The sequence below is a fragment of the Poeciliopsis prolifica genome, unplaced genomic scaffold (assembly GCF_027474105.1).
Source record: "Poeciliopsis prolifica strain line A6 unplaced genomic scaffold, Auburn_PproV2 SCAFFOLD024, whole genome shotgun sequence".
Taxonomy (NCBI): domain Eukaryota; kingdom Metazoa; phylum Chordata; class Actinopteri; order Cyprinodontiformes; family Poeciliidae; genus Poeciliopsis; species Poeciliopsis prolifica.
The window spans coordinates 1,668,006-1,691,818 of record NW_026562399.1 but is presented as its reverse complement, the minus strand read 5'-3'; the positions used below and the strand labels follow the sequence as shown (position 1 = coordinate 1,691,818).

At 37.2% G+C, this 23,813-nt stretch overlaps 2 protein-coding genes across 3 annotated transcripts; one reads left to right on the top strand and one right to left on the bottom strand.

The window, feature by feature from the left end:
* The first annotated feature begins 5,189 nt into the window (after nt 1-5,189).
* LOC129370738 (dual specificity protein kinase CLK1-like) lies at nt 5,190-16,400 on the top strand. 2 transcript variants are annotated; one of them, XM_055046911.1, is made up of 13 exons: nt 5,190-5,339; nt 10,463-10,564; nt 10,833-10,912; nt 11,287-11,446; nt 11,833-11,899; nt 12,031-12,144; nt 12,285-12,451; nt 13,222-13,316; nt 13,462-13,582; nt 13,673-13,755; nt 13,839-13,918; nt 14,361-14,451; nt 15,951-16,400. In XM_055046911.1, the coding sequence occupies exons 3-13, from the start codon at nt 10,835-10,837 to the stop codon at nt 16,305-16,307; spliced, it is 1,413 nt and encodes a 470-aa protein (XP_054902886.1). In that variant the 5' UTR covers nt 5,190-5,339; nt 10,463-10,564; nt 10,833-10,834; the 3' UTR covers nt 16,308-16,400. The 2 variants fall into 2 exon arrangements, with proteins under 2 accessions (XP_054902886.1, XP_054902887.1); XM_055046912.1 differs by lacking the exons at nt 5,190-5,339; nt 10,463-10,564 and having other exon boundaries at nt 10,834-10,917; nt 11,287-12,451.
* A 4,549-nt stretch (nt 16,401-20,949) lies between these two features.
* On the bottom strand, nt 20,950-23,679 carry LOC129370704 (glucose-dependent insulinotropic receptor). Its single transcript, XM_055046865.1, has 2 exons — nt 23,118-23,679; nt 20,950-21,638 (listed from the first exon to the last, which is right to left on the bottom strand). The coding sequence occupies exons 1-2, from the start codon at nt 23,677-23,679 to the stop codon at nt 20,950-20,952; spliced, it is 1,251 nt and encodes a 416-aa protein (XP_054902840.1).
* Between the last annotated feature and the right edge of the window lie 134 nt (nt 23,680-23,813).

Below are 23,813 nucleotides of genomic sequence, written 5' to 3'. Positions count from 1 at the left end.
GTTGATCCTTGACAAGCAAACTGGAATGCTGAAAATCGGTTTGTTGTGTTGTGTCCTTTTTGCAGAATGGTTTTGGATTGTCATTTGCTCTCAAAGCCCAGTTAGATTCTCATTTATCCCCTTGATCCCATAATTGTGGAAAATGCATCTTTGCAGAAACTGCACCCAAAGCGTCCCAGATCCAACCTGAGCAGCAAAAGTGAGGTTTTTCACAGTGTTTCCTATCATTGGACCATCTTCTGACCGGCACGCTGTCTTTTCCTCTTGATGTTCCTCTTTAGCATTTGACATCAGAGAACGGTCGGTAAACGCAGCCTGAAGGAACTTTGTTCTTCCTCACCATCTCCAGAATATTTCATCCTCCACATTCAAAAGACGGCATATTAGTATTCCTTCCTGCATCTCCTCTCCTTCCTTGTCCCCCTTTCTATGTCCTCTGCTTTATTACCTCTTTAACTGGACGTCCGGCTCCATTTTCAAAGGACACTTCACACATCTGGATGTCCATGTCTTCGCCAGCCCCTCTTCTTCCTCTCTTCCTTCACACCATTCCTTCCCACTCCGGCTGTCCCTGTCTTTGTCCACGTCCAACTTCTGTCTCATTCTCACTACAGCCTTCTCTCTTTCTCTCTATTTCCCAGCAGTCTGTGTGCCCCTTGTTGCCCCCCTCCCCATTTGCCTCATCAATAACCAGGCTGTATGTGTGTGTGCGTGTGCATGTGTGTGTGTGTGTGCGTGAAGGCTGTGCATTAGGAAAATTGGATCTCTGCGACGCAGAGCTGTTTTACCAAAGTAATCACAGCTGATGGCAAGAGAGGGAGGGAGATGATCTGGCTGAAATTCTGCTGCGGCTGAAGTATGGCCGTCTGCGGCACGAGCACACTCTCACTGTCACCATCATTCAAGTGGACATAAAAGCCAGAGGAGCCACTCAGCCAGGTCAACTTTTGAACTCAATTATAGTATGAACCTCCAGACAGTCCAATTCAATAAGACTGTTTGGCTCAAAGTACAATACAGCGTACAGTGAGTTGGAAAAAATCTGGTGGGTTATCAATACAAGCAATCAAATATTAACCACTGTTCAATCAAGAGATTAATTCAGACTTGAACTTTGCATCAACTTGTAGCTGTGGCGTTTCTTCTGCAGAAAGTTTGAGAAAATGTTGCTGGCTGGATACATTTCTTGAAATATTCATAAACAAATGTTGTAATAAGGGTGATGGGGTGAGACAGGAAGACTGCACTAAATATACAGCCAAAGCAGTGAAAGTCCAGGCTTTATCACAATATGGATGTGTGCCAAGACTTGAGAATTACTGTTAACAAATGTTCTCCATCCAATCAGTGAGCATGAACTATTTTACAAAGAAGCAGCAAAATAACTGAAATGTGTAGAGCTGGTTTAGCCATAAACCTAAAAGACCCGCAGCTTAAAACGCAGAAATAGATTGTTGTGCAAAGTAATGACTCAGGCTAAATGTGTGTCACACTTTTCAGATTTTTATTCACAACAGTTTTGAAAATTATGTTGCAGTTTCCTTCTGTTCACAATGACAATTGAACATTTTTGTGTTAGTCCATCCATAAAATTCCAAAAATGCCTCAAAATGTGTAGTTGTAATGTGAAAAAAATCAACTTTTGCAAATCACTGTTCTTGCTTGTAGTCAATAATCAAAACTATTTAGCATAATAATGATTTGGTGTAAAATATAGCTTTCTTCAAACTCCAAACATACCTTAAAAATTGAATCAGTTCCAATTTATGAAAAAATTCAACTCTCCTAGTGCTTTGATCTTTTCTACGTAATTAATTTTTCTGTTTATTTCACTTTAAATTCCAGACTACTTTAAAGATAACATATTTATCAAAAGGTTGCACATTAGTAATTTATGCTGAGACAGTTATTTATTCAACCAGTGGTTAGTATGTTTCAATATTTAATGTGCTGCAGAAAGTGATGAAGACAGAGAGAGGCTTTTTATTAGGCTTAATGGTAGACTTCATGTCTGATTTATGAAGCATAGTTTCATGCAGTGCTTTTTTCCCGATCAAACTATTCCGACCAGCTTTTTGGCAACAACCCAATTCTTGGAAATGCAGATGATGCACATTTAATCCTTTAGTGGCCTTTCAAAGCTCATTCCAGATTTGGTAGTAAATTTGGATGGATCTACGTTCTAAAGTCTCCGATAAAACCACCTGGTGTGGACAAAACGTCTGCAGTGAGATTCATGTCTGAAACCAACCTTGGAAAGCAGCAGAATGAAATGATAAATGGAAAAATGCTTTTAAAGGTACAAATATGGACAATATCCAAAGTGTCAAAGAACAGAAGATTGTTAGCTGAACAATTTGTCCTTCCTCATTTCATTGCAACAACTATCGACACTCTGCTGTTTCAGTGCCAGCTGGTTTGTCTGATGACTAATTTCCAATCTCAGCTGAAAGCTTTGGCATCCACATGTCAACACAAATGAAAATTGACATCATATTCTTTGTAACAACCAATTGTGTGAAGGTGAAAATTGAATGCTTTCCTTTTCACTTTGAATATATTGCTCCACTGATTCACACAGAAGTATTTCCCTCACATTCAGTTCAGTTCATTTTTACTGTCGATTTTGCTTTTTCTCCAACAAAAGCCATCTTAAGATACTTTACAAAACAAAAAGGTTGAATTCATATCTGTTTCTCCTGAATATTACAGCATGAGTTGCCATTTGTACTTTCGAGAAAAAAGGGAAAAAATGTGAGTTGACAGCAGCAGCAGTCTTGTCAAATATTTTGTCCCAGAAAGAGATGCAGCGAAGGACACAAGCACTGAGTCAAGGGCATTTTCTATTAAAGACACAGAAAAAATACACTAAATCAATTGTGGCAATATCAGTGATTCATTTTTAAAACATTTCTTTACAAAACAACCATATGTGAGGAGAATCCCACTTGGAGAAAATATTAATAAATTAGAATGAACCAAATAAGTATTGGTTGCATTTGGATTTTTATTAAAATAGCACGATTATAAAGGGTTAAACCACATGATATTTCGGCTGACCTGAACAGTAGCAGCATGGATTAGCAGGCATTGAATCTATATAATATTCAGGTTTCCTTCCTGAATGGAATTAGTTGTCTAGTTTACTGAAATGCACCTGTATATTTATTTCAAGTGCTAAGTTTGCATTGTAAAGTTAATGTATATACTCCTCTTTGTGCTGTATAAATTACAAAAAGTTAAAGTGAGCTGCTTATCACACACAGCAGCTGTTTGTTTTGGTAACTGCAGTCGCACTTGAGACTTATAATCAGTCAGTTTTGGTCTCTATAGCACAGAAAAACTCTTCAACACAACTGCAGTAGTTTGAATCTAATTTCGTTTCATTGCTAGTTGTGCACTAACTAGTTCAGGACGTTAAGCTGCAGTGTTTTGGTCATAAATTTAGTGTTGTCCTATTTAAATTGGCTCCCATTTGTAAAACTAAAGATAGTTTATTGGGATGTTTTCTAGTAAAGAGAGACCTTTAAAAGTCAGCAGTAGGAAGTTTAATGAAAGGTCACATTAATTTCTGCCTCATGGTGAAACATAGGAGGAGATGTTTGGTTGGGTTCTGTTTTGCAGTGCATATTTTCTGAAAATAGATTGTAACACATGGGAGCAAATCAAAGGTAAGAAAAAGTAAATGTGTGTGAAAATGTATTTATTTTAGGAGAAAATTGTCTTCAGGTAAATAAATCACATAAAGAGTAAGTCATATCTTTATGTTTTGGTACAAATTGTGTAAATATTAAAATATTTGGGGCCTAAAACCATCTTAGTGCCGCCCTCTTTAGAACCACTGCACTCAAATTTTCCTATTTACAATGGAAATTACAGCCAATTTTATTTCAGCAACACAACAGCTTTTCAATCTAGATTTAAAGGAACTCAGTGCTTCAGTGGTTTTGCAGTTTTCTGGAAGTTTGCTCCAGGATTGTAGTTCATAGAAAGTGAATGCTGCTTCTCCGTGTTTGGTTCTGGTTGGGATGCAGAGGAGACCAGAACCAGAAGACCTGAGAGGTCTGGAAGGTTGATACAAATACAGACCTGTAATGTGTTTTGATCCTAAGCTGTTCAGTGATTTATAAATTAATATCAGTATTTTAAAGTCCATTCTCTGGGCTACAGAGAATGGACTCTAAAGTCCAGTGTAAAGACTGTCCATCACTGCACCCAGATTTTGGGCTTAATCTCTAGTTTCAAGCAGTAATAACTGAAGTTTTGTGCTGACTCTAGATCGTTCCTCTTTCCACCAATCTTACCTCAGCCAGGCTAAACCCCCTTCATTTGGCCACGTCCCTCAGTGTCTTGGCTCCACCCACTTTGGTGGAATTTTTCAAAAATTGTCCAATGGCTGGACTTTGCTTTCACAAGGAGATTAGTTCACTTCAGAGAACCTGACTGACAACATGATGTAGACTTAAAATGTAATGAAAATATTCGATGAGAAAGTGCTGAAAAACGCTACCAAGTGAACATGGTTAAAGTGAAAAAGATCTGTCTCACTTTAACCAAAAAACAAAACAAAAAACGATCCCAAAACTTCGGGGAAAATACAGTGTTAACCGACCGGATGAAACTAGTTTAATGACCTGTGGTTGTACACAGGTACACTCATCTAATCCAAATGACTGCAAAAGAAGGTGTGTGTCCAATTCGATCTGGTACAAAATAATACAATCACAGTTCCTGTCCAATTTCTGACCTTTCAACATGCAAGACAATACTCAGCTTTGATCTCAGTCCCCCGGTTTAGTAACAGTTTCTCAAGATCAATGGGCCAAACTATGGAGACACACTTCTGACCTGGGTCAGATAGATTAAAATATAGTTTTAAAGTAATTCACATCTTTAATTGTTTTTTTTTTTCAGTACTCACAAACTAAACCTCACAACATTTCCTGATCATTTTGCATCATGAGTTCCAGATCAGCTGCAGTACACCGTGTTTCCTTCTGCTCCGTGAAAGAAGAGCCCGTGTGGTCCCGAGCCAGGGGTCACAGCCAGAGCAGCTATCTTTTCACTGCACTTGGCGGAGGATTTTAATGCCCTCGAAGGACACAGGAATGTCCGTGGCTTAGTTTTCTGTAGCCGGCTTGATATTTTACTGCACCACCATGAACGCCATATCTGTGTCTCCCTGTTTGGCAGCTGCACCTCGTGGCAACAAGCGGCCAGTGGCTGCTGGGAGGAGGAAGACGAGGAGGACGAGGTGAACAACAAGAAGGAAAATGTTTCAAATAGACGGACGAGCAGAGAAGAAGCAGCCTGGAGAAAATCTCAAGGAGAGACGTCAGGTCAGTAAGGAAATCCATTTCGTTCTGAGATTCTGAAGCAGAACTAGGAGTCTTTTTCAAAAGCTCTCATCACTTCCTTAGGTCCAAATATCAGTTTATTCAGGCTTTAAGCTAAATGAAATGATATCATCCTTTTAGAAGGAGAAGAGCAGTCAAATAGAATAATCAAACAAAAATTAAAACTACAGAGTTGTATATTACAAAATCATAATGTTTGTGAAAACTTGTGCTTTAAGTCAAATCAGTGAAAAAATTTGAATCAAAGGAGCAGAACTGTTTCAAAGTTTTAAAGAACTCATAATCTGATGTTCATATTTGTAACAATTAAACTGCTCAACAATAACAACAATAAATAAACGTGGCTTTCTCATTTTTTGCTAAGCTTTTGTGGGGATAAGTATATCAAGTAAAAACTTTGCTAAAGAAGCAAAGGTTTAGGAATTACTAGGAAATTGGATGAAAAACATAAAGTTGGGATTACAGGATTTCTTTTGTTCAGATTATATATTTGTAGACCTTTAAAAGGTCTACAAAATTTGGTTTGTAAAAGTTCATAAAAATTGCATTGTCTCATCATGCAAAGGTATTAATGAAAGGTTTTCTTATATTTCCAGGGATCTTTGCAGTATTCAATCAGAAACAATGCTGTGGTGCTTCCAGATGAAATGGCTTCATTGTCTTTTAATTTGGCTATCTATTTTTAAATTGCTCAACTTCACTGAGATATGAGTCATATTAACACTCTGTCACAGTAATAATGAACTGGCATGAGCCACAAACTTTTGACAAAAAATGAACAATTGGAGAATATCTGATCCCACTATTTGCTGCTTATCTTTGACTCTGAGCTTTACGGATGTTATTTTCTTCAGATTTTATGTGCATAGTCATTTTACACATTCACTTGTATTTTCAATTTTGATTTTGATGCATGCATTAAGAAACCGACCTTTGCGTTGTCATATTTGAACCCCAGGGAACAGAAAGTCCAACTGTGTCAAAAAGAGAATTTAGCCGTAATTTTAAAAAAATGAGTTAATTTGTGACATGTAATCAAATGAAGTTTGTCAAGCTTACTTTATTGAGATTTGTTTAGCATGACAACTTAATAAACTTAACATATTTACTTGGATAAATTTAATTTGATTACTTGTAACAAATGAACTCATTTATTTAAGTTGGATCATCAGACACTTGGGTTCATTTATCAAAGTAAATGAACCCAAAATACTGGTGATATTTTATGGTTTGGGATTTTTTTTTTACACTGCTAAGCTAAAGGTTGGATTTATCAAACTTTTTCTAGCAAATACAGGCTTTCACACGTCCGTTTCCTGTGTTTGGCCTTATTATTGCTGAAATTGTCTCACAGTGATCAAACTGCGTTCAGCATTCAGCAACACCTTAATTAGTCTCTGAGTTATTCCTCATTATTTCACTTTATCTAATACAAGTTGTATTTTGACTGGAAGGCTGAAGTATTGTAATAATAAATTCAAAAACTTTAGAGAAGTTGTTGTTTATGCAGTGTTTGGGTAATTACTCCAGATGATAAGGACTTTAACTTTACTGGTAATTTTGAACGTAATACATTACTATTCATAATTATTAACAGTTACATAAGCCAAACATTGATGGGAAACCAGGGGAAACAACCTGTAACTCTACAGTCAGAAATTCAAGCTGCATTTCAGTAACAAACATCATTTTCTGTAAGCAATAACATACTGTGCTTGGATCTTTCTTGATATTTCAAAGGCGGTCACTAATTGCAGGGAAATGTGGTACTGACAGCGTCGGTCAGATTAGCAGGGATAATTGTTGGAGCTGTGAAAAGCGATCGGCTTTCACAGCTCAGACTCTTGTGAGGTTCCAGTCAAATACAGCTGCCGGGTATCGAGGCAAAACTTTTTTTTGTGCGTCACAGTGGAGTTGGTATGATTCCTGAAAAGTCAAACACTCTAATTTTAGCCATATCAAATGACCTGTGAAACAATAACATGGATGAACAGACTAACATGGAATGAAGCTAAGGAGTTTTCTAAACCTGTTTCAGCTTCAGATGTTATAAAACAAAACAAAACCATATATATCTATCTCTATATCTATCTCTATATCTATATCTATATATATATATATATATATATATATATATATATATATATATATATATATATATATATATATATATATATATATATATATATATATTGTGTGTGTGTGTGTGTGTGTGTGTGTGTGTGTATATATACACACAATTACTGGTTTATTTTGCTTTTCATTTTGACATTGTCTCACAGTGAAGAATTTCTAACATGTTTGCTCTTTTCTCTTGCATAAAGTTCTCTTTAGTTTCAGTGCCACTTTGAAAATTTATTTTTGTTTTAATAAACAAAATATTCATGAAGCAGAATGTGAGTTTAAAGAAAAAAATAAGAAATCTCTGAGGTAGAATATCCCATCTGAGTCAAATTTAAAGCTGAAGCATTGATGAACTACAATGTATAATAATCTTAGCAAAGCAATTAAGAGCTTTGACAATAATTATTACATTATGCACTAGCATGTAAGCTGTTTTGGTACAATTGCTTTCATCTTTGATGAAAACCAGCAAAAATGAAATAAATGATTTTTTTTAACAATGCATGAAGTGTGATGAACAAGAGAGAGCAAATATGAAAATGCTGTGATTTTCAAAGCTAAAAACAAAACACAGATACACAGATCAAACATTTACACTCACTAAATTTTATTCCTTTTCCTTGTTCCAACCACAAACTTCACTAAGTGGGATTTTATGAGACATAGCAACACAAAGCAGCACAGATTTATGACATGGCAGGAAAATGAGATGCTTTATGCATACAAATCAGAAAGGAGTCCCATGAATTTGCATTCAGTCTCACAGCATCACTTCCTTGTGGAACCCTCTTTTTATTGCAATGACTTCTTCTACTCTTTAGGGCCTTCGCTCCACCACACATTCACATCCACAGAGTAAAACTTGAGCTTGAGATATTGTTTCATAACCTCAACAGTACATTGTTTCAGAGCCTTCTGCTGTGCTGTTTGGTTGTCATTATGATGTTTGATGACTGTTTTATGGATTTCTATTGAGATTATATTGTATGCAGGTTGACTCTTTATGTGACCTCAGGATGTTAAGAGGTTATGAGGTGCATCGGATTTCATTTAGAGATGTGAGGTTAAAAGGGGCAGAAAGCAACTGCACATCCACTTTCTGGGTGCTTAAGTATGGAGCTCAATTAAGACCATCGATTTGTTCAAAATAATAATTATAATCTTTTATAACTGAAAAAAAATGAAGTGAAAAAAAAGTGAATCTGAAGCTGTGCACTTTTGCAGATGATAGAAGCACCATGAGGCGGTGGAGAATCTCTACTCTTTTGATCAACTTTTCTCTCATTAAACTGTCATGAACAGAGACAGATTTAATAAGTATGGGTTTTATTTTTTGAGTTACAAACTACAGTTTTAATCTTGAGAAATATTGCAAACTATGAATCACTCCTTTTCCATTTTATATGATGTGTCGGCACATCTCATAAATCCTAATATAATACGTTGTCACTTTCCTAAAATAATGGTCCAAGTCATTATTTGTCAAGAAGTGACAAAGACCATTACTTTAGGAAGATGACACCCCTGGGGCGTGGAGGGCTGTTCTCATATAAACTTTGTCTAGCTGTAAAGAGTGACACTGTTTACCTGCAGAAACAGAGCAGACTGGATTGTTTCTGTCCTGTAAAGTTGCTGCTGCCGGTGTTGACAGTCAGACTTTTAACTGCAGTCCTGTTCTGCTCATCAAGCTGTAAACAGAGTGACACCGAGCTCCTGTCACAGGCTGCTGTCTCGTGAGCCTTGGAGGATCTAAAGTGAGTGACAAAAAATCTGACGTGTTGTCAGGAGGACCGAGTCTTCCTCGCTGCTGATTTACAGTACAGGAGAGGCTGCCGGGCCCGGCTGCCGGCCTGCCGGCCGGCCAGGGCGTGGAGACTAAGATTCGTTTCCAGGAGAGGGAGGAGGACAAACCTTTCCAGGGAATGCACAACCCTCCTTTCACGTTATCATCTATAAAAAGCAAAGCTGGTCTGCACCTCAAAAAAGTAAAAACACAAAAAACAAAAACATGTCTTGAACACTTTACTATATGCCAGCGCAGTTTAAAACTGTTTAAAAGTAAAACTGTTAAGGTGTCAGAAAAGCACTTAAAAATAATGCAGGGGAGGTGAGGGAGGTGAGGAAAAGCAGAAGAGAAACAACATGGTGAAAGAAACCTCCCCTCTGACTGGCATGTGTGCTATTTGTGGAAGAGGAACGGAGGAAGGCTTTAATGGCACGAAGATACATTAGAAGCTTTGACAGGTGGAACAGTGATGGACCAGAGAGCGCCATGAATCAATGTGCCACATCCAGTTCACTTTAATTTAACAGGATGCAATTAAACTGAATGGAAAATGTTCAGTGTGAAATAAGAAAATGAAAGCTTAAATATGCGCAGAAAAAGAATAAATGAGAAAAAAATGACAAAACAAGTGAATATGGCAGTCAATTACAACATAAATGTAGATCTTTGTTTAGTTTTTGTATTATTGTGATAATCTAATAAATTACATCTCAGATACAATAACAAAGTTCTGATAAGTGAACTCAGACGTTTATATGTAACATATAAGTAGTAAGATTGACAACAGATCGCATTATGTCTGTTCTTGGACGTCGATGTTTCTGAGTTTCCAGTCAGAAAAACAAAAGTCATTTCCCGAAGTCACTGAGAGAGTCAGAGATTCTCCAACAGTTCTGCACAAACAAGAGAATTATCAGCTGTTTGAAGGCTTGTAATCTCACCACAGCAGCACATCTAACACTGACACATATTTATTCATGAAGATGCTATTCTGGAATCGAATGCACAAACTTTTGAAGAAATACAATATTAAATTGTATGACTATTAGCTGTAGGGATTATAGCAATCCTATTGTTGTAGTAATTCTCTAAATTTCCCAAGTAGAACCTTCTCAATGCAGACGTTTTCGAAAGGGATTCAGGATTTCAAAGTCATTTAATCACACAAACGTGAAGTTTTCTTTCTATTTTTCAGGTATTATTGAAGTTCTGCTGGAAAAGGAACAAAGTGGGACAAAGTTCTGGGTGTGAACAGACGAGCTATGGGAAAAAAATGATAACATCGATTCTTGGAGAGGTAAAAATTTTCTGTCTCAAAGTTAGTCTTACAGTTGATTTTTTATGTGTGTTTCAGAGGCACAACTATTTGTGATGTAACTCAGATTTAAATGGACAACTTAGCTGCAAAATCCCGCCTGAACAAAGAAGATTGAAGTGACTCAGGATTATTTATTGTAATTTGTGCTAAAAAAAACTCTAGAAGAGCTTAACTGTGTGCCTTAAAAACGCAGTAACTGTTTCCAATGTATTTAATAAAAAAAAAGGACTCTTCTGTCTTCTTGTAGGCATGAGGAAGTTTAAATCAGAAGCAAAGTCTGGAAGCTTCAAGAGGACACAACAGCCCATTCTGGAAATCTCCAAATCAGTAAAGTAAAGTTTTTTCAATCTGAAATCAAGAGTCAGAAATGCAGAAAGACTGAGAGGAGGCGCCATTCATAGTTTTTAGAACTTCTAACTATTATAGCTTCATTTTTCTCTTTATAACGAGATGTATCACCAGGGTGTCTCATTTTCTAAGTAACTGATGGATTAGTTTAACTGATTTTTAAAGGAAAATATATAAATTGCTTCTCAACAGCTGGATTCTTGTTTTCATAACAGTCAGTAGCTTTTCTTTTTCATTTATACATTTTAAACTATAACTAACTGAATAAAAGTTATAAACCACTTCATTTGGGGTTAAATTTTGCTCTTTGATGACTTTTAATAAATTTCCTTCTTGCTACATTTGCCCGACAGTCTAAAAACACCTCAATCCAACTTGCATCGGCGTCTTTCCATGACAGCCGTCCCACTGCTGCAGACGATGGACCAAAGGAAACTCAGCAAGGAGAGACCAGACAGAACGATGACGACGGAAACCTGGACTATCACATCGGCCTGGTGTTGGGAGACCGATGTACACCGCACTGATTTTCACTTTTGAAATATTTCTTTTGTAGTTTCAATCTGACTGTATGAACTTGAAATACAAGTTCAAGTTCATACACTCATGATGCATCCTGTCCATTAATGGCATCATGATTTGGGGTAAAATGCCTCAAGATTTTCAGATACATGAAGGAAAACTTGAATTAGAAATGATGAAAAGCAAACATAAACTTACACAAAATAAATGGATAACATAGACATGCATTGGAGAGGAATAGAGTGTATAATAGCTGTTGTGGAGAAACAAACTGAATCAACAAGATAAATATCAGCTTGCCATGCTCAAGAGAGACTCTTAAAATGGAAACTTTAAAAAAACATTATAAACTAAAATTCTCTGGTTGTTCTTACCAGATGAAATTTCTTCCACGCTGGGAGAAGGAGCTTTTGGGAAAGTAGTGGAGTGTATTGACAGATACAGGTAAGCATGCAATGCTGATCAGGGCTCAATGCTAATCATCCAAACGTGTCTTACTTAGTCGCATTCGCTTAGACCAGAAGAAATGAACGCTTATATATTTCTGTCATTTTGAATGTGCACACTTTCCACAGAGGTCAGAGTGTGGCTGTAAAAATTGTGAAGAAGTTTGAAAGTTTCTGTAAAGTTGCGAAATCAGAGATCGCCGTGCTTGAGGAGATCAACAGCCTGGATGACGACAACAGATTGTGAGGAACTTACTTTGAACCAGTTGGTTTATTTTCTGTTTTAGAGTCAAACTAGGCATTTAAGGAAGTGACTTTTAGACAACTGAGTCCTTCAGTCATAAATGTATGTTAAGTCCTGGTGTATTTCTCTGTGCTGGTAGCCCCTGTGTGAGGATGTTGGACTGGTTTGAGTATAAATCCCACATCTGCATTGTTCTGGAGCGTCTCGGTCCCAACACCTTCGACTTCCTTCGACAGAACGACTTCGTCCCTTTCAGTGTGGAGCAGATCCGACACGTAGCTTTCCAGATCTTCAGAGCAGTCAGCTGTAAGTTCACATGGTGAATCCTGTAAACTTCTTACCCTGAAAATTGGTATGCTGATGGTTGTGGACATGACTGAATGTAATCACATCGCTTCCTGCAGCATGAATCTAAATTAAAGCTGTTGTCAAAATGTAGATTTTTAACCAATATTTGCCTGTGGATAAAACTATAAAACATACATTAAATCAAATTAAAATTTTAGAATTTTTTTTATATAAATTGTGGCACAGTTGTTTGCACCTGCTTTGAAACAAGAAGGTCTTGCGTTTGAATCTCTGGACAGTCTGGCTTCCTCCCACCGTTCAGAGGACCGACAACTGAAAACTTTAAATTGTCTTTAGTTGAGAGTCTGTGCATTGATAGTTGTTTGCTGTGTTTTTTTTTTTTTTTTGGTTTTGTTTTGTACAAGACAAATGGATGAAAGGACTCATGTACTGTATAAGAAATTAAAGGAATGGCACAACAGTAGACCCCTGCCTATTTGTGATTCAGTGTTTTCAGAATCTCTTCTTTCATTATTTTGATGTTTACTGAATGCTAAAAATTTCAAACAAAATGACATTAATACAATAAATCCTAAATGTTCAGAGTGCGTAGGAGTATAAATGTCTTAAAACCAAGCTGTTGCCTCTAATCCCCACAAGAAACATGCTCCTCTGTATGTCAGTTCTGAGTTAAATGTACAAATTTCTCATCTTTTGAATGAAAAATCACTTTGCAGCACATTTGAGTTAGGATATATGCACACATTTTATTTGTTTCTGTTCCACAGTTCTGCACCGTAACAGGCTGACCCACACAGACCTGAAGCCTGAGAACATTCTGTTCGTCAGCTGTGACTGCGACACGGAGAACAGCCAGCAGACGGTAAAGAGTTCCCTAAAAACACTGTGATATTCATGTAAAGTTTGACCTGGCTGTGACATTTATGTCTGCGTGTGTGTGTGTGGGTGTGTGGGTGTGTGTGGGGGTGTGTGTGTGGGTGTGTGTGTGTGTGTGTCCGAACTGTAAGCACACAAAACCAAGAAGTCTTGACATAAAGGTTGTGGATTTTGGCACCGCTACCTTTGACCACCAACACCACGAGAGTCTGGTGTCGACACGGCACTACAGAGCACCAGAGGTCATACTGGGTACGCTTACAACGCAAATCCTGAATTACAAACTCAATTATTTCAGGTAAGAGTGTTTTTAAAAACATCACACAATGTGTTTGTGTTCAGATCTGGGCTGGAACCAGTCATGTGATGTGTGGAGTCTGGGCTGCGTTCTCATCGAGTATTACCTCGGACGAACACTGTTCCCTGTAAAGAAGCACAAACACACAAACTCAGGTATACTTCAAAACAGTACAATGATTTATTCAAACATTTATTTGTATTATTTCAGAGTCATGACTGTAGAGAACATCTGGCCATGATGGAGAGAGTCCTGGGACCAATTCCACCCCGTCTTCTGAAACAGACCAGGTCCAGTAGACATCCTGTCCAGCATGAGACAGTCATTGTTTTCTGCTGTATTTGAACATTTCTCCCACTGACAAAAAGTGTTTTAAATGTTCAAAATATGACTAAAGCTGTTTAAAAATGATTTTCTGAGATCTTTTTGGGAAATCGCTGAAAGTTTTTGCAGCTATTGTTTGTGCTGTTTTATGCAGATGATAACGTTTTATTGCTCAAATTTCAACAATATAACAATAATCAAAATGTAATCAAAAATATAATCAAAATGTAATAAGGACTGTATTGTCTGTAACTCTTGTTTTCTAACAGTTGCTAAGACCAGCCAACATTATTCTCTTGGTGTAGTCATGCTAGCTGATGCATAAAAGCCCTGGCAGTGCATATTCTATCTGATGTCTGTCTATTACTGATGTTGAATTACTACAAGCTACTTTTGTGTGACATGCAGGAAGAAGAAGTTTGTTAAAAATGAGCGTTTGAACTGGAATGATGCGAGTTCCTCTGAAGATGATATCCGGAAACACTGCCAACCTCTGATGGTAAAACATAGATGTATTTTTTATTTTATTACAGTTACATACGACACACAGGTAGATAGTTTTTGTAATTGTTCTAGGAAGAAATTTTCAATGAATATTTTAATAAATGGATAATGTTAGGTACAACACAACGTAGTAAGTAAGTAAAATCTTACTTATGTAGCACCTTTCAAGATAAATATCATTGTTTCAAAAAGCAGACAGCAAAATCTTTGCTTGTCATATTTTTTTGTTTTCTTTTTAACAAAGCAAGTAGAGCTACAAACATCCACCAACTTTATACTTTAAAAAATTCATCAAACTTAATGGTTTTTGAAGAACATTTTTTTTCTACTTTACTTCATTAAAATGTCAGATTTTTCATCTATTGCCAATGAGGTAAAATATAAAATAACCTAATTTTTGTGTGTTTTTAATCATGCAAATAATTTTAGGCACCTGAATATTTTGATAATTTTGGCTGGCAGTGCAAAACATTTGAACGCTGCTGTTCTGTACTATCAGCGCTGTTGATAGTAGAGAGTTTTGTGAAATAATAAATCCTGGGATTATTTTCAATATGTGTATACGTTGTTAGTTTATAGCATCACTGAACGGCTTTGTACCACAATACCTTAAAGGTCTGTTCTTGTTGTATCAACCTGCCAGAACCTCTCAGGTCTTCTGGTTCTAGTTCTGCTCTGCATCCCCAGAACCAGAACCAGAACCAGAACCAAACAAAGAGAAGCAGCATTCAGCTTTTATGGATCACAAATCTGGAACAAACTTTCAGAAAACTTCAAAACAGCTGAAACACTGACTTCCTTCAAATCTCAACTAAAAAGATTTGTTGAGAACTCTAAACAAATGCAACTATTTAGAGTTGCATTTGAAACTTAATCAATTATGAATTTAATGATGGAATTTGACTTAATGTCATGTTTTGATTGTTGGTTCTATGTTGCATGGCTTTGTGTTTATGTTATGATGTTATGATGTGCCTTACATAAATATATACATGTCTATATAAACGTGCCTCTCAAAAAAGGCACTTTTAAAGTGCCTTGCTTTTGAAATTTGCAATACAAATAAAATTTGATTGATTTGATTGATTGATTGATTGATTGATTGATTGATTGATTGATTGATTGATTGATTGATTGATTGATTGATTGATTGATTGATTGATTGATTGATTGATTGGTTGATTAATATGTCACTCTTTATCAGACTTAAGTAGATAATGTCGGTGCAGACATGTTGAAAACAACCTGTGATAGTCTGGGTTTACTGGAAATCAGGTTGGACTGTCTTAAATAAACTGAAGTCTATGATGTCTTTCAAACATTTAAACATTCCTACAGTGAGAGACAACATACTGTTATAAAAGTATGGCTTCATTTCTTGGCTGGACTCAGAACTTAAACTAACTCAGTAAATGCTTTTTTTAAATACATCAGCTGACTGTCTGCAGCTTTGAATCCACAAGAAGAAAAAATCTTTGTTATTTTTTATTTTAGCAATACATGAGAACAAACAGTGAGGAGGAGAAGCAGCTGTTCGACTTGCTGGGCTGCATGTTAGAGTACGACGTCAGCAGGCGGATCACTTTGGAAGAAGCGCTGTGGCATCCGTTCTTCTGCCCACTGAGAACACAGCAGCAACCGCAGCAGCAACCAGAGCAGCAACCGCAGCAGCAACCGCAGCAGCAACCAGAGCAGCAACTGCAGCAGCAACCGCAGCAGCAACCAGAGCAGCAACTGCAGCAGCAAGCGCAGCAACAACCGCAGCAGCAACCGCAGCAACAACCGGAGCAGCAACCGCAGCAGCAACTGGAGCAGCAACTGCAGCAGCAACTGCAGCAACAACCGCAGTGAAGCTAACGAGACCCCAGCTATGTGGTTTTGTTGTGTTTGTAAGAGCATTCCTGTTTCTATTGCCCCGCAGCTGTTCCACATTCATTTAATCAGTTTCACCTGTTTCTCCTGAGCTCTACTGTCATATCACACACTTGCTGCATTTCTTTTACAAATGTGCCCAAAACTTTGTCACTAAAAAAACTTTTATTTTTAGTTTTGGTGTTCCCATTAAATAATATATTATTTTATGTTGTCTTTTTCATGTTTGTACCATCTGGTTGCTGATCATGTGGCTCTTATGATGTGAAAAAAGTATTTCCATTGTAGTTTTGTGAAATCCACCAATTTTGATACAATTACCTCATCCTATTGTCAAAACTTTTTTTTTCTAATCAAGAATCACGTTTTTCAAAATTTCTCAGTTTTTATTTAGCAAATGTATTTTCAAAACATCGAACTGTGCAATATTCTATGGAGAAGCAGCCAGTGTGTTGTTACCATACATGTTTCTTTCCTCATCTTTCTAAACTTCTCCTGTTTTCCCCCCAGTTTTATGAGTTTTGTCTCCTTATATTTCTGATTGAAATTAATTTTCACTGCGATGCTGCCTACCTTTTGCTTGCTTTTGGTTTCTCCTAATAAACAAGAAATAAATAACTTTGAAGAAAATTGGCAAAACAGTGTCTAAAAGTTGTATGTATTTCACTCTAACTCTGTATGTATTAACAGAAAACATGGTGTGAAGTACATCACTAAATGACTATCACTTGAATTTAGATAATAAAATAAATGAACTTCTGAATCATATTCTGGCTAATTAAATGTATTGTTTTCTGAGATATAACTGTAGCCTGACTAGAGAAACTGAAGGGTGAAGCATGGAAGGAGAGCGGAAACTGTGGTGCCATCTGGTGGAAAAATAATAGTTCTTTAACACGTTCATCCAACTCTTACATCCCTAACTCCTGGTTATGGTGAGCTATATATATATATATATATTTATGTAAGTTTAAAGATCCGTCTTCCAAAAATATATAATGTATTATATTGAAAGAAAAAATAGCACCCAATACAAGTAAGAGCAAAACAATAATAAGTTAATTATTTCTCTAACAAAGCAAAGCTATGATACTGTTTTTTACTGTGTGAAATTGCTGTGGTTGTCTCGCAATTTATAGTGAGATCACGCAAATATAGAAGTAATGATATTAATAATAATGTATGATGTATCTAATTTATGCATGAAACACGAAAAATGACGTAACAGCAGAGGCAGCGGATGTGCTAATCCAAACTAAATTGATTTAAAGTTTTAAACTGCAAACTGTTTAAGGGAAGCAGTTTGCAGAAAGCTAGCTGTTCATCCTAGGAAACAATTTCTAGATGCTCAAATGTGCTGCATTCATCTGTTCAAACAATTATATGCAAGTACAGACAAGGAGGAACGTCCACCCAGTCAGGAAGGAGACAGGTTCTCTGTCCCAGAAATGAGTGTGTTTTGGTCTGAAATGTTCAAATTGATGGAAGTTTATGGCAGGAGGAGCTGGTGCACTTCATGAAGTAGATGACATCCTGTGGAAAGAACATTATGTAGAATTATTGAAGCAATATCACAGGGCATCAACCAGGAAGTTAAGGCTCATGTCTAAATGAGTCCAAATGGACAATTAACCTAAGCATATAGCCAAAGTGGTTGCAAAGTGACTTGAAGACAACAGAGTCAATGCTTCGGCCATCACAAACCCCTGATCTTAATTCTACTGAGATTGACCCAGTTACAGCAGTTCTGTCAGGAGGAACGGGTCAGAACTCCAGCAAGCTATTGTTAGAAGCTTGAAGGAAACTCAAAACATTTGACCTGAGTTATGCAGTACAAAGGTAATGCTAACAAATACTGAGAAAACGCATGTGAACTTCTGATTTTGAAGATATTGATTAACAAAGCAGTGACATCTTCTTTCTCTCATTATTTTAGCAATTAGCAAATATAAATAATTTAACCTAACCTAAAACAGGAGAAGTTCTGTCTGATTTGACTTCAAACAATAAGAAAAAAAATGTGATTTTGCTTGGTGAATGTGAACTTCTGCTTTCAACTGCACACATTGTCCCATTTAAATATGTCTTCCTCTGAGAGGGATTTTATATTGCATAAAATTGTATCTACAAATAAAAAATACCATATTCAATTCTGCAGAGCTGATCGGTCCCACAACGTATTAGTGCTGGGTAAATATCAGCCAGCCGGTTGTAGAAATCCATGGCAGCAACCAGTTAAAGTGTTTTGTTGATCCAGACTGCTGGCAGGTGAAGTGCGGGATAATTATCATGGTTTAAGCAGCTGAGGAAGTTTCCATGAGCAAACGGTTATCCAGGTGGAAAATATTACACGCTCAACTGCAGCCTGCCAGATAAACTGGCGGCCTGCTTTCTCTCTGACAGCGATCAGTTTAGATTACACAGACGTAATAAAGTGGGATGACACAAAGTGGGTCCCAGGCTGATGTTTGTAATCTGCTCTGCTTCAGTTCACTCAGCCCATCACACACTGAGAAACAAAGGCCATGCTAATTATAGAAAAATGGAAAGATACAGCTTTTGCTTTTGGCAAAAATAGTTTGATATTTGGTTATATTACTGTACGTATCTCAAGGTAGCTGTGGAAGCTATAGAACAATATTTATTGGCAAATCCTTCAACCACTGCTTTTTAGAGAAAAGCTAGTAAACATGAATAAAAGCAAGTCAAAGAAGCTGGTTCATTTTAGTCTTCAGACCCTTTTGAACCATTTCTAAATTAACCAAGTTGCAACAACAACTTGTTGGAGTTTGTGTGTATAATGCACAGTTGTGAAAGGAAAGGAAAACAATAGATTATTTCTGAAATATGAAAAGTACATTCTGCTTTAATTCAACCCCCTTTACAAGGCAGTTCTATGCAAGTTGCACTTTCATAGTTTATATCTGAAATTTGTAAGTCATGTGTCATTTGTCTTCAAATTAACAACTATAAGCTATTTAGTGTTGAATTATCACATAAAATCTTAGCAAAATTCATGTGTCTGACTGTTTAGTTTGATTTGTGAACTGTTCTGGTTGCTCTTTGGCTGAATTTTTACTACAATTGTAGCTACAGTCTTATTGACTGTAGCTTCTTTGTCCATCACGAGGAACACACATAAAATATCAAAACATTCATTCTCTATGCATAAACTTATTACTACTTTATTTTTGTAGTTTGGTGAAAATGCATCTCATGTTTCCAACAAAGTTGGCTTGACAAAGAGTGCAAAATCAGACTAATCTGGAAGATGCTGCTTTCATTAAGAAAATCTGCTTCTTCCCTAGTACATAATTCATATAGCATAACATGCTTCTTTCCAAGGATAGGGTAATTTTAGTGTAAATTCACTTTGATTTTCCATGGCCTGGTTTTCAGCAAAGCTTGACATTTTTGCATGCCTTAAGTTTGTGCAATAAGAATAACCTCAAAAAATTAAGACAAAGAAGACACACAAGTGACATGAATTTCTCAGAAAATATTTATGCTAAATCTTGTTTAGCATTTATATTCTTTTATGATCCATGTTTCCACACCCACTCTTTTATGGAATTTCCTTCAGTTGAATGTTGGGAGAGTTTGGGATGTGAGGCTAGAAGTTAGTGTGCACAAAGGGAAAATCAGGAGTCTGAGGCCCCGAGGGAATTACCCAGCTCGCCTGTCACAGTTGTTCACAATACGTCATGAAACTTCCTGCCCTTTACTACCACTGACTTCTGACCACTCATGTTCCATAAAGAGTGGCTTTTATTAGTCTTCTTCCAAACATGAGACAAGTAATGGTCCAAAAACATTTGTCCAAAAAAGGAGATAAGGGCTTTGAATTCAGTTTTGAAGGTAATGAAACTAGATTAAAATATTCCACTTGTATTTACAGTGAGTATTTACGGTGGTGTGAAAAATTGCATGCTTGTGTTTCAGAACATTAAACCAATTTAAATATTTGCCAGAGACAACACATGTAAAAACAAAATCCTTTTTTGAAATGAAGGTGTTTGTTATTAAGGGAAAAAAAAAATCTATCTGGTCATCAATTTTCTGCACCACTGCACAGTTTTAAAAAAATTTGGTAATTAACAGACTAAAGCTTTGTGATTCATCAGGACTGAGTTTTTTACAAGTAATTTTTATCATGAATCAATAGAAACTGTTTGCATACTGTTCTGTTTGCACAAATTATCAAACATATTTTGAGACAATTTTAATTTATTTATAAAGCAGCTGCCACCGTCCCAATACAAATATCTTAACACATATATCAGATATATACCACTAATCCTATAGGAATGATGGTGTATAATAATTTCCTTTGGCCCTTGAACATCCAGGCAAAACGTTGAGGTGATCATGTTAGAGTTTTCCTGTTCAGCCCAAAATTGGATCCATTTCTTCCAGTTTCTCTGCTTGTGCTTCTGCCTTAAAAATGTCTGCTTGCCAACCTGAGGTTCATTAAAACTGTGACACCTGCTAATACGCACATGTACAGGTTACACACAACAGCTAATCAGGTCTATTTTTCACTTTCTCGTTGGCCTTGGGACCAAAGAGTTGGTCACTCTATTAGTGTGTTTTAAATATCTGTGGCGTTTCCCTCTTTCCATCACAAACTGGTTGTGTCAGATGGGTGAAAGGCATTGGCATCCAAGCTGCTGGTTGGTAGCATAATCGAAGGACTGGGCGTTTCTCCTTCAGAAACACAAGCACGAGCCTGCACAGGTGGCGATGAGTGGCATCTTTCCATAACACTCGGCGGTGTAGCAGATAGCAGCCTGTTTGTGATGCAGGAAAACATGTCGGATAGCTGCAGCCGCACCTCTCTCTGCCAGCAGGCATAGACCAGAGGGTTTATCAGACAGTTCAGGAGCCCCAAGAGCCACAGGTAGTTCTCCAGCACCTCCTTGAGGGCACACTCCTTACACAGAAGGTGCACAATGCACACCACAAAGAAAGGACTCCAAAGCACCAAGAAGCAGCCAATGAGCACCCCCACTGTCCTCAAGGCCTTGATGTGACTCCAGCTCCGCAGCAGGTGATGCTGGTGATGATGGTGGTTCTGGGACTGTCTGTGATGGCTGTCCTCAGCTCTTGAGCTGGTTTGCCTGATTTGGGAGATCTGCTTGTGGTGGACGCAGGCGATCTTCAGGATGTCCAGGTACATGTAGATGAACAGGGAGAGGATGGGGAAGAAGAGCAGGCAGTACAGAACGATGATGGCGATGTCGTGGGTGACGGTAAAGAAAGCACAGAAACCGTCGTAGGGTTTTGCTGCCTGTAGCTGGGGCACCATCACTGAGGAGCAGAGGACACGGGTTCATTCATATATTTATGCTCCATTTGTGACAGAACCTCAGAACAAAGGTAATGCAAAAAGTCACAATGAAATCAATGTTATTTTTTAATAGCACAAAAAGGTTATCTCCAACTAAATATAGTCAACAAAGTCAAGAATGTTGCCAGATTGGCAGTTTTAGAAAATCTGGGGTTTCAAAAATTTGCTTTGGGTGTATTGTGCTCAGATAGAAATTATTTTAAAATTGTTGCCATTGTGCGGAAGAAAAGAACTAAACTTTTAATAAAATGCTTTAATATTGTACTTATGTTATTAGTTAATCTATTTTGAAATGTCTACAACTTGTTGAACGTGGCATCATCAGTGATTAGTAGTTGGTTAATGTAGTGTCACTATGTAACTGTATTGTGAAACAGTTCAACTTTTTGATTTAAAAAGACATTGCTGTACAATAGACACAAGTCTTCTGAAAGTAGTCACACTCCTGAAACTTTAACCTAATAATCCACTTTACAAAATAAAGTTTAACAACACTTTGAGTGTTGAAAGTATTTTATTTGAACATTTGAAAGGATTATGTCACCAACACATAGCATATATATAAAGAGGAAGAAAATTACTTAAATTTCAAATAAAATGTGAATGTGAGTACTTTTTCACAACAATGAAAACACAAACATCTATCTGCACATTTGAAGAAAGATATGACTTATCTTTAAAATTTTTAAATATATGTACAGGAAGGAATCCATAAATTATTTCTAGCACACTTGAATTTGTCCTGTAAAGAGAATGCTCTTTTTAATTCAATCAGTTTTAACTGGTATAGTTACAGTTAGTATTTCAGTAGCTTTTAGAAAGTTCTGCACATTTATATATGTGACAGTTGGAAAATAATTTTTTCATGATGTTCTTTCACAAAGACACTCTTGTTGACTTGTAAAAGTAGCTTGTCTCGCCTTCTTGCACAAAGTTAAGACATTACAATTATTTTCTGATTTGCAGCTGAAGGACTTAAACATATTGTTCATAAGTCATAGCAAACCAGACATCACATCACCACTGAGCATGTACAATATACTTCCTTTGACTTTTTGCTGTAATCTAGTGGACAACTTTAACCTTACATGGCTTACGACAAGAAATAAAATTAGTTACCATAACTACAAAGATAATACACAGCTCTACATTATGATGTCACCAGGACTGAACAAAACTAACCACAGCCCACCTCCCTGTTTAAGAGCTGTCTTTGATTAGTAATAACTAGGATATTGATCCAAATATTTGATGTGTGTTTGCTTGATAGTTTTAATTATATTTGGCAAAATGTAATGTTCATTGTTTGTTCTAACTGGTGATGTTTTTATGATGTAAAAGACTTTGAGCCAACTTTTACAAATAAACTTGACTTGACGTAACAGAAAACCCTCCATCTGTTTTTTCTAGTATTTAAAGGATTAATTGCTGAGCCTCACCTGGTAAAAATCCCATAGTGAAGGAACTGATCCACACAGCCAGTAAAGACCCGGCTGTCCTCCCTTTTCCAGACATCAGAGAGTAACGCAGGGGCATCTTGATGGCCATGTAGCGGTCCAGTGAGATGAGGAACATAGTCAAGATGGACGCCATGCAGGGGGACGTCACAAAGGACATTCGCAGCAAACATCGGGTCTTGCCCTGAGGAGCAGGAGGTGTACCGTTTGTAGGAGGATAAATCACAGTATAACCATTGCGCTGCTGAATAAATTTGCTGTTAAAGTCTTCTGTGGCCAGTCCAGTGATGGCAACACCCACCAGAGTATCAGCCAGAGCCAAGTTCAGGACAAAACACCAGCTCTGACATCCTCGCTTCAGGAGCAGCTTCAGTAGAGCAGAGCCCACCAGCAGATTGGTGGAGACAATGAGGAGAGCAGAGATGGTCAGGACAAAGCCCATCACCCGAGGCCTCACTTCAGTTTGGACAGTTAGTTGGTCCATGAAGTCAGAAGTGATGCTGGCAGAAGGCTCTGTGCTGGTTTGTCCAGTTAAATATGGCATATTGATTCAAAATGAAGAAAAAAGCCCAAAGTCAGATGGCATCACTCCCAGATTGATCATTTTCAGTCACATCAAGCTTTTCTTGATTGTATAGATCAGAGGAAGCATTGCTGAACACATGATCAAAGGTTTCC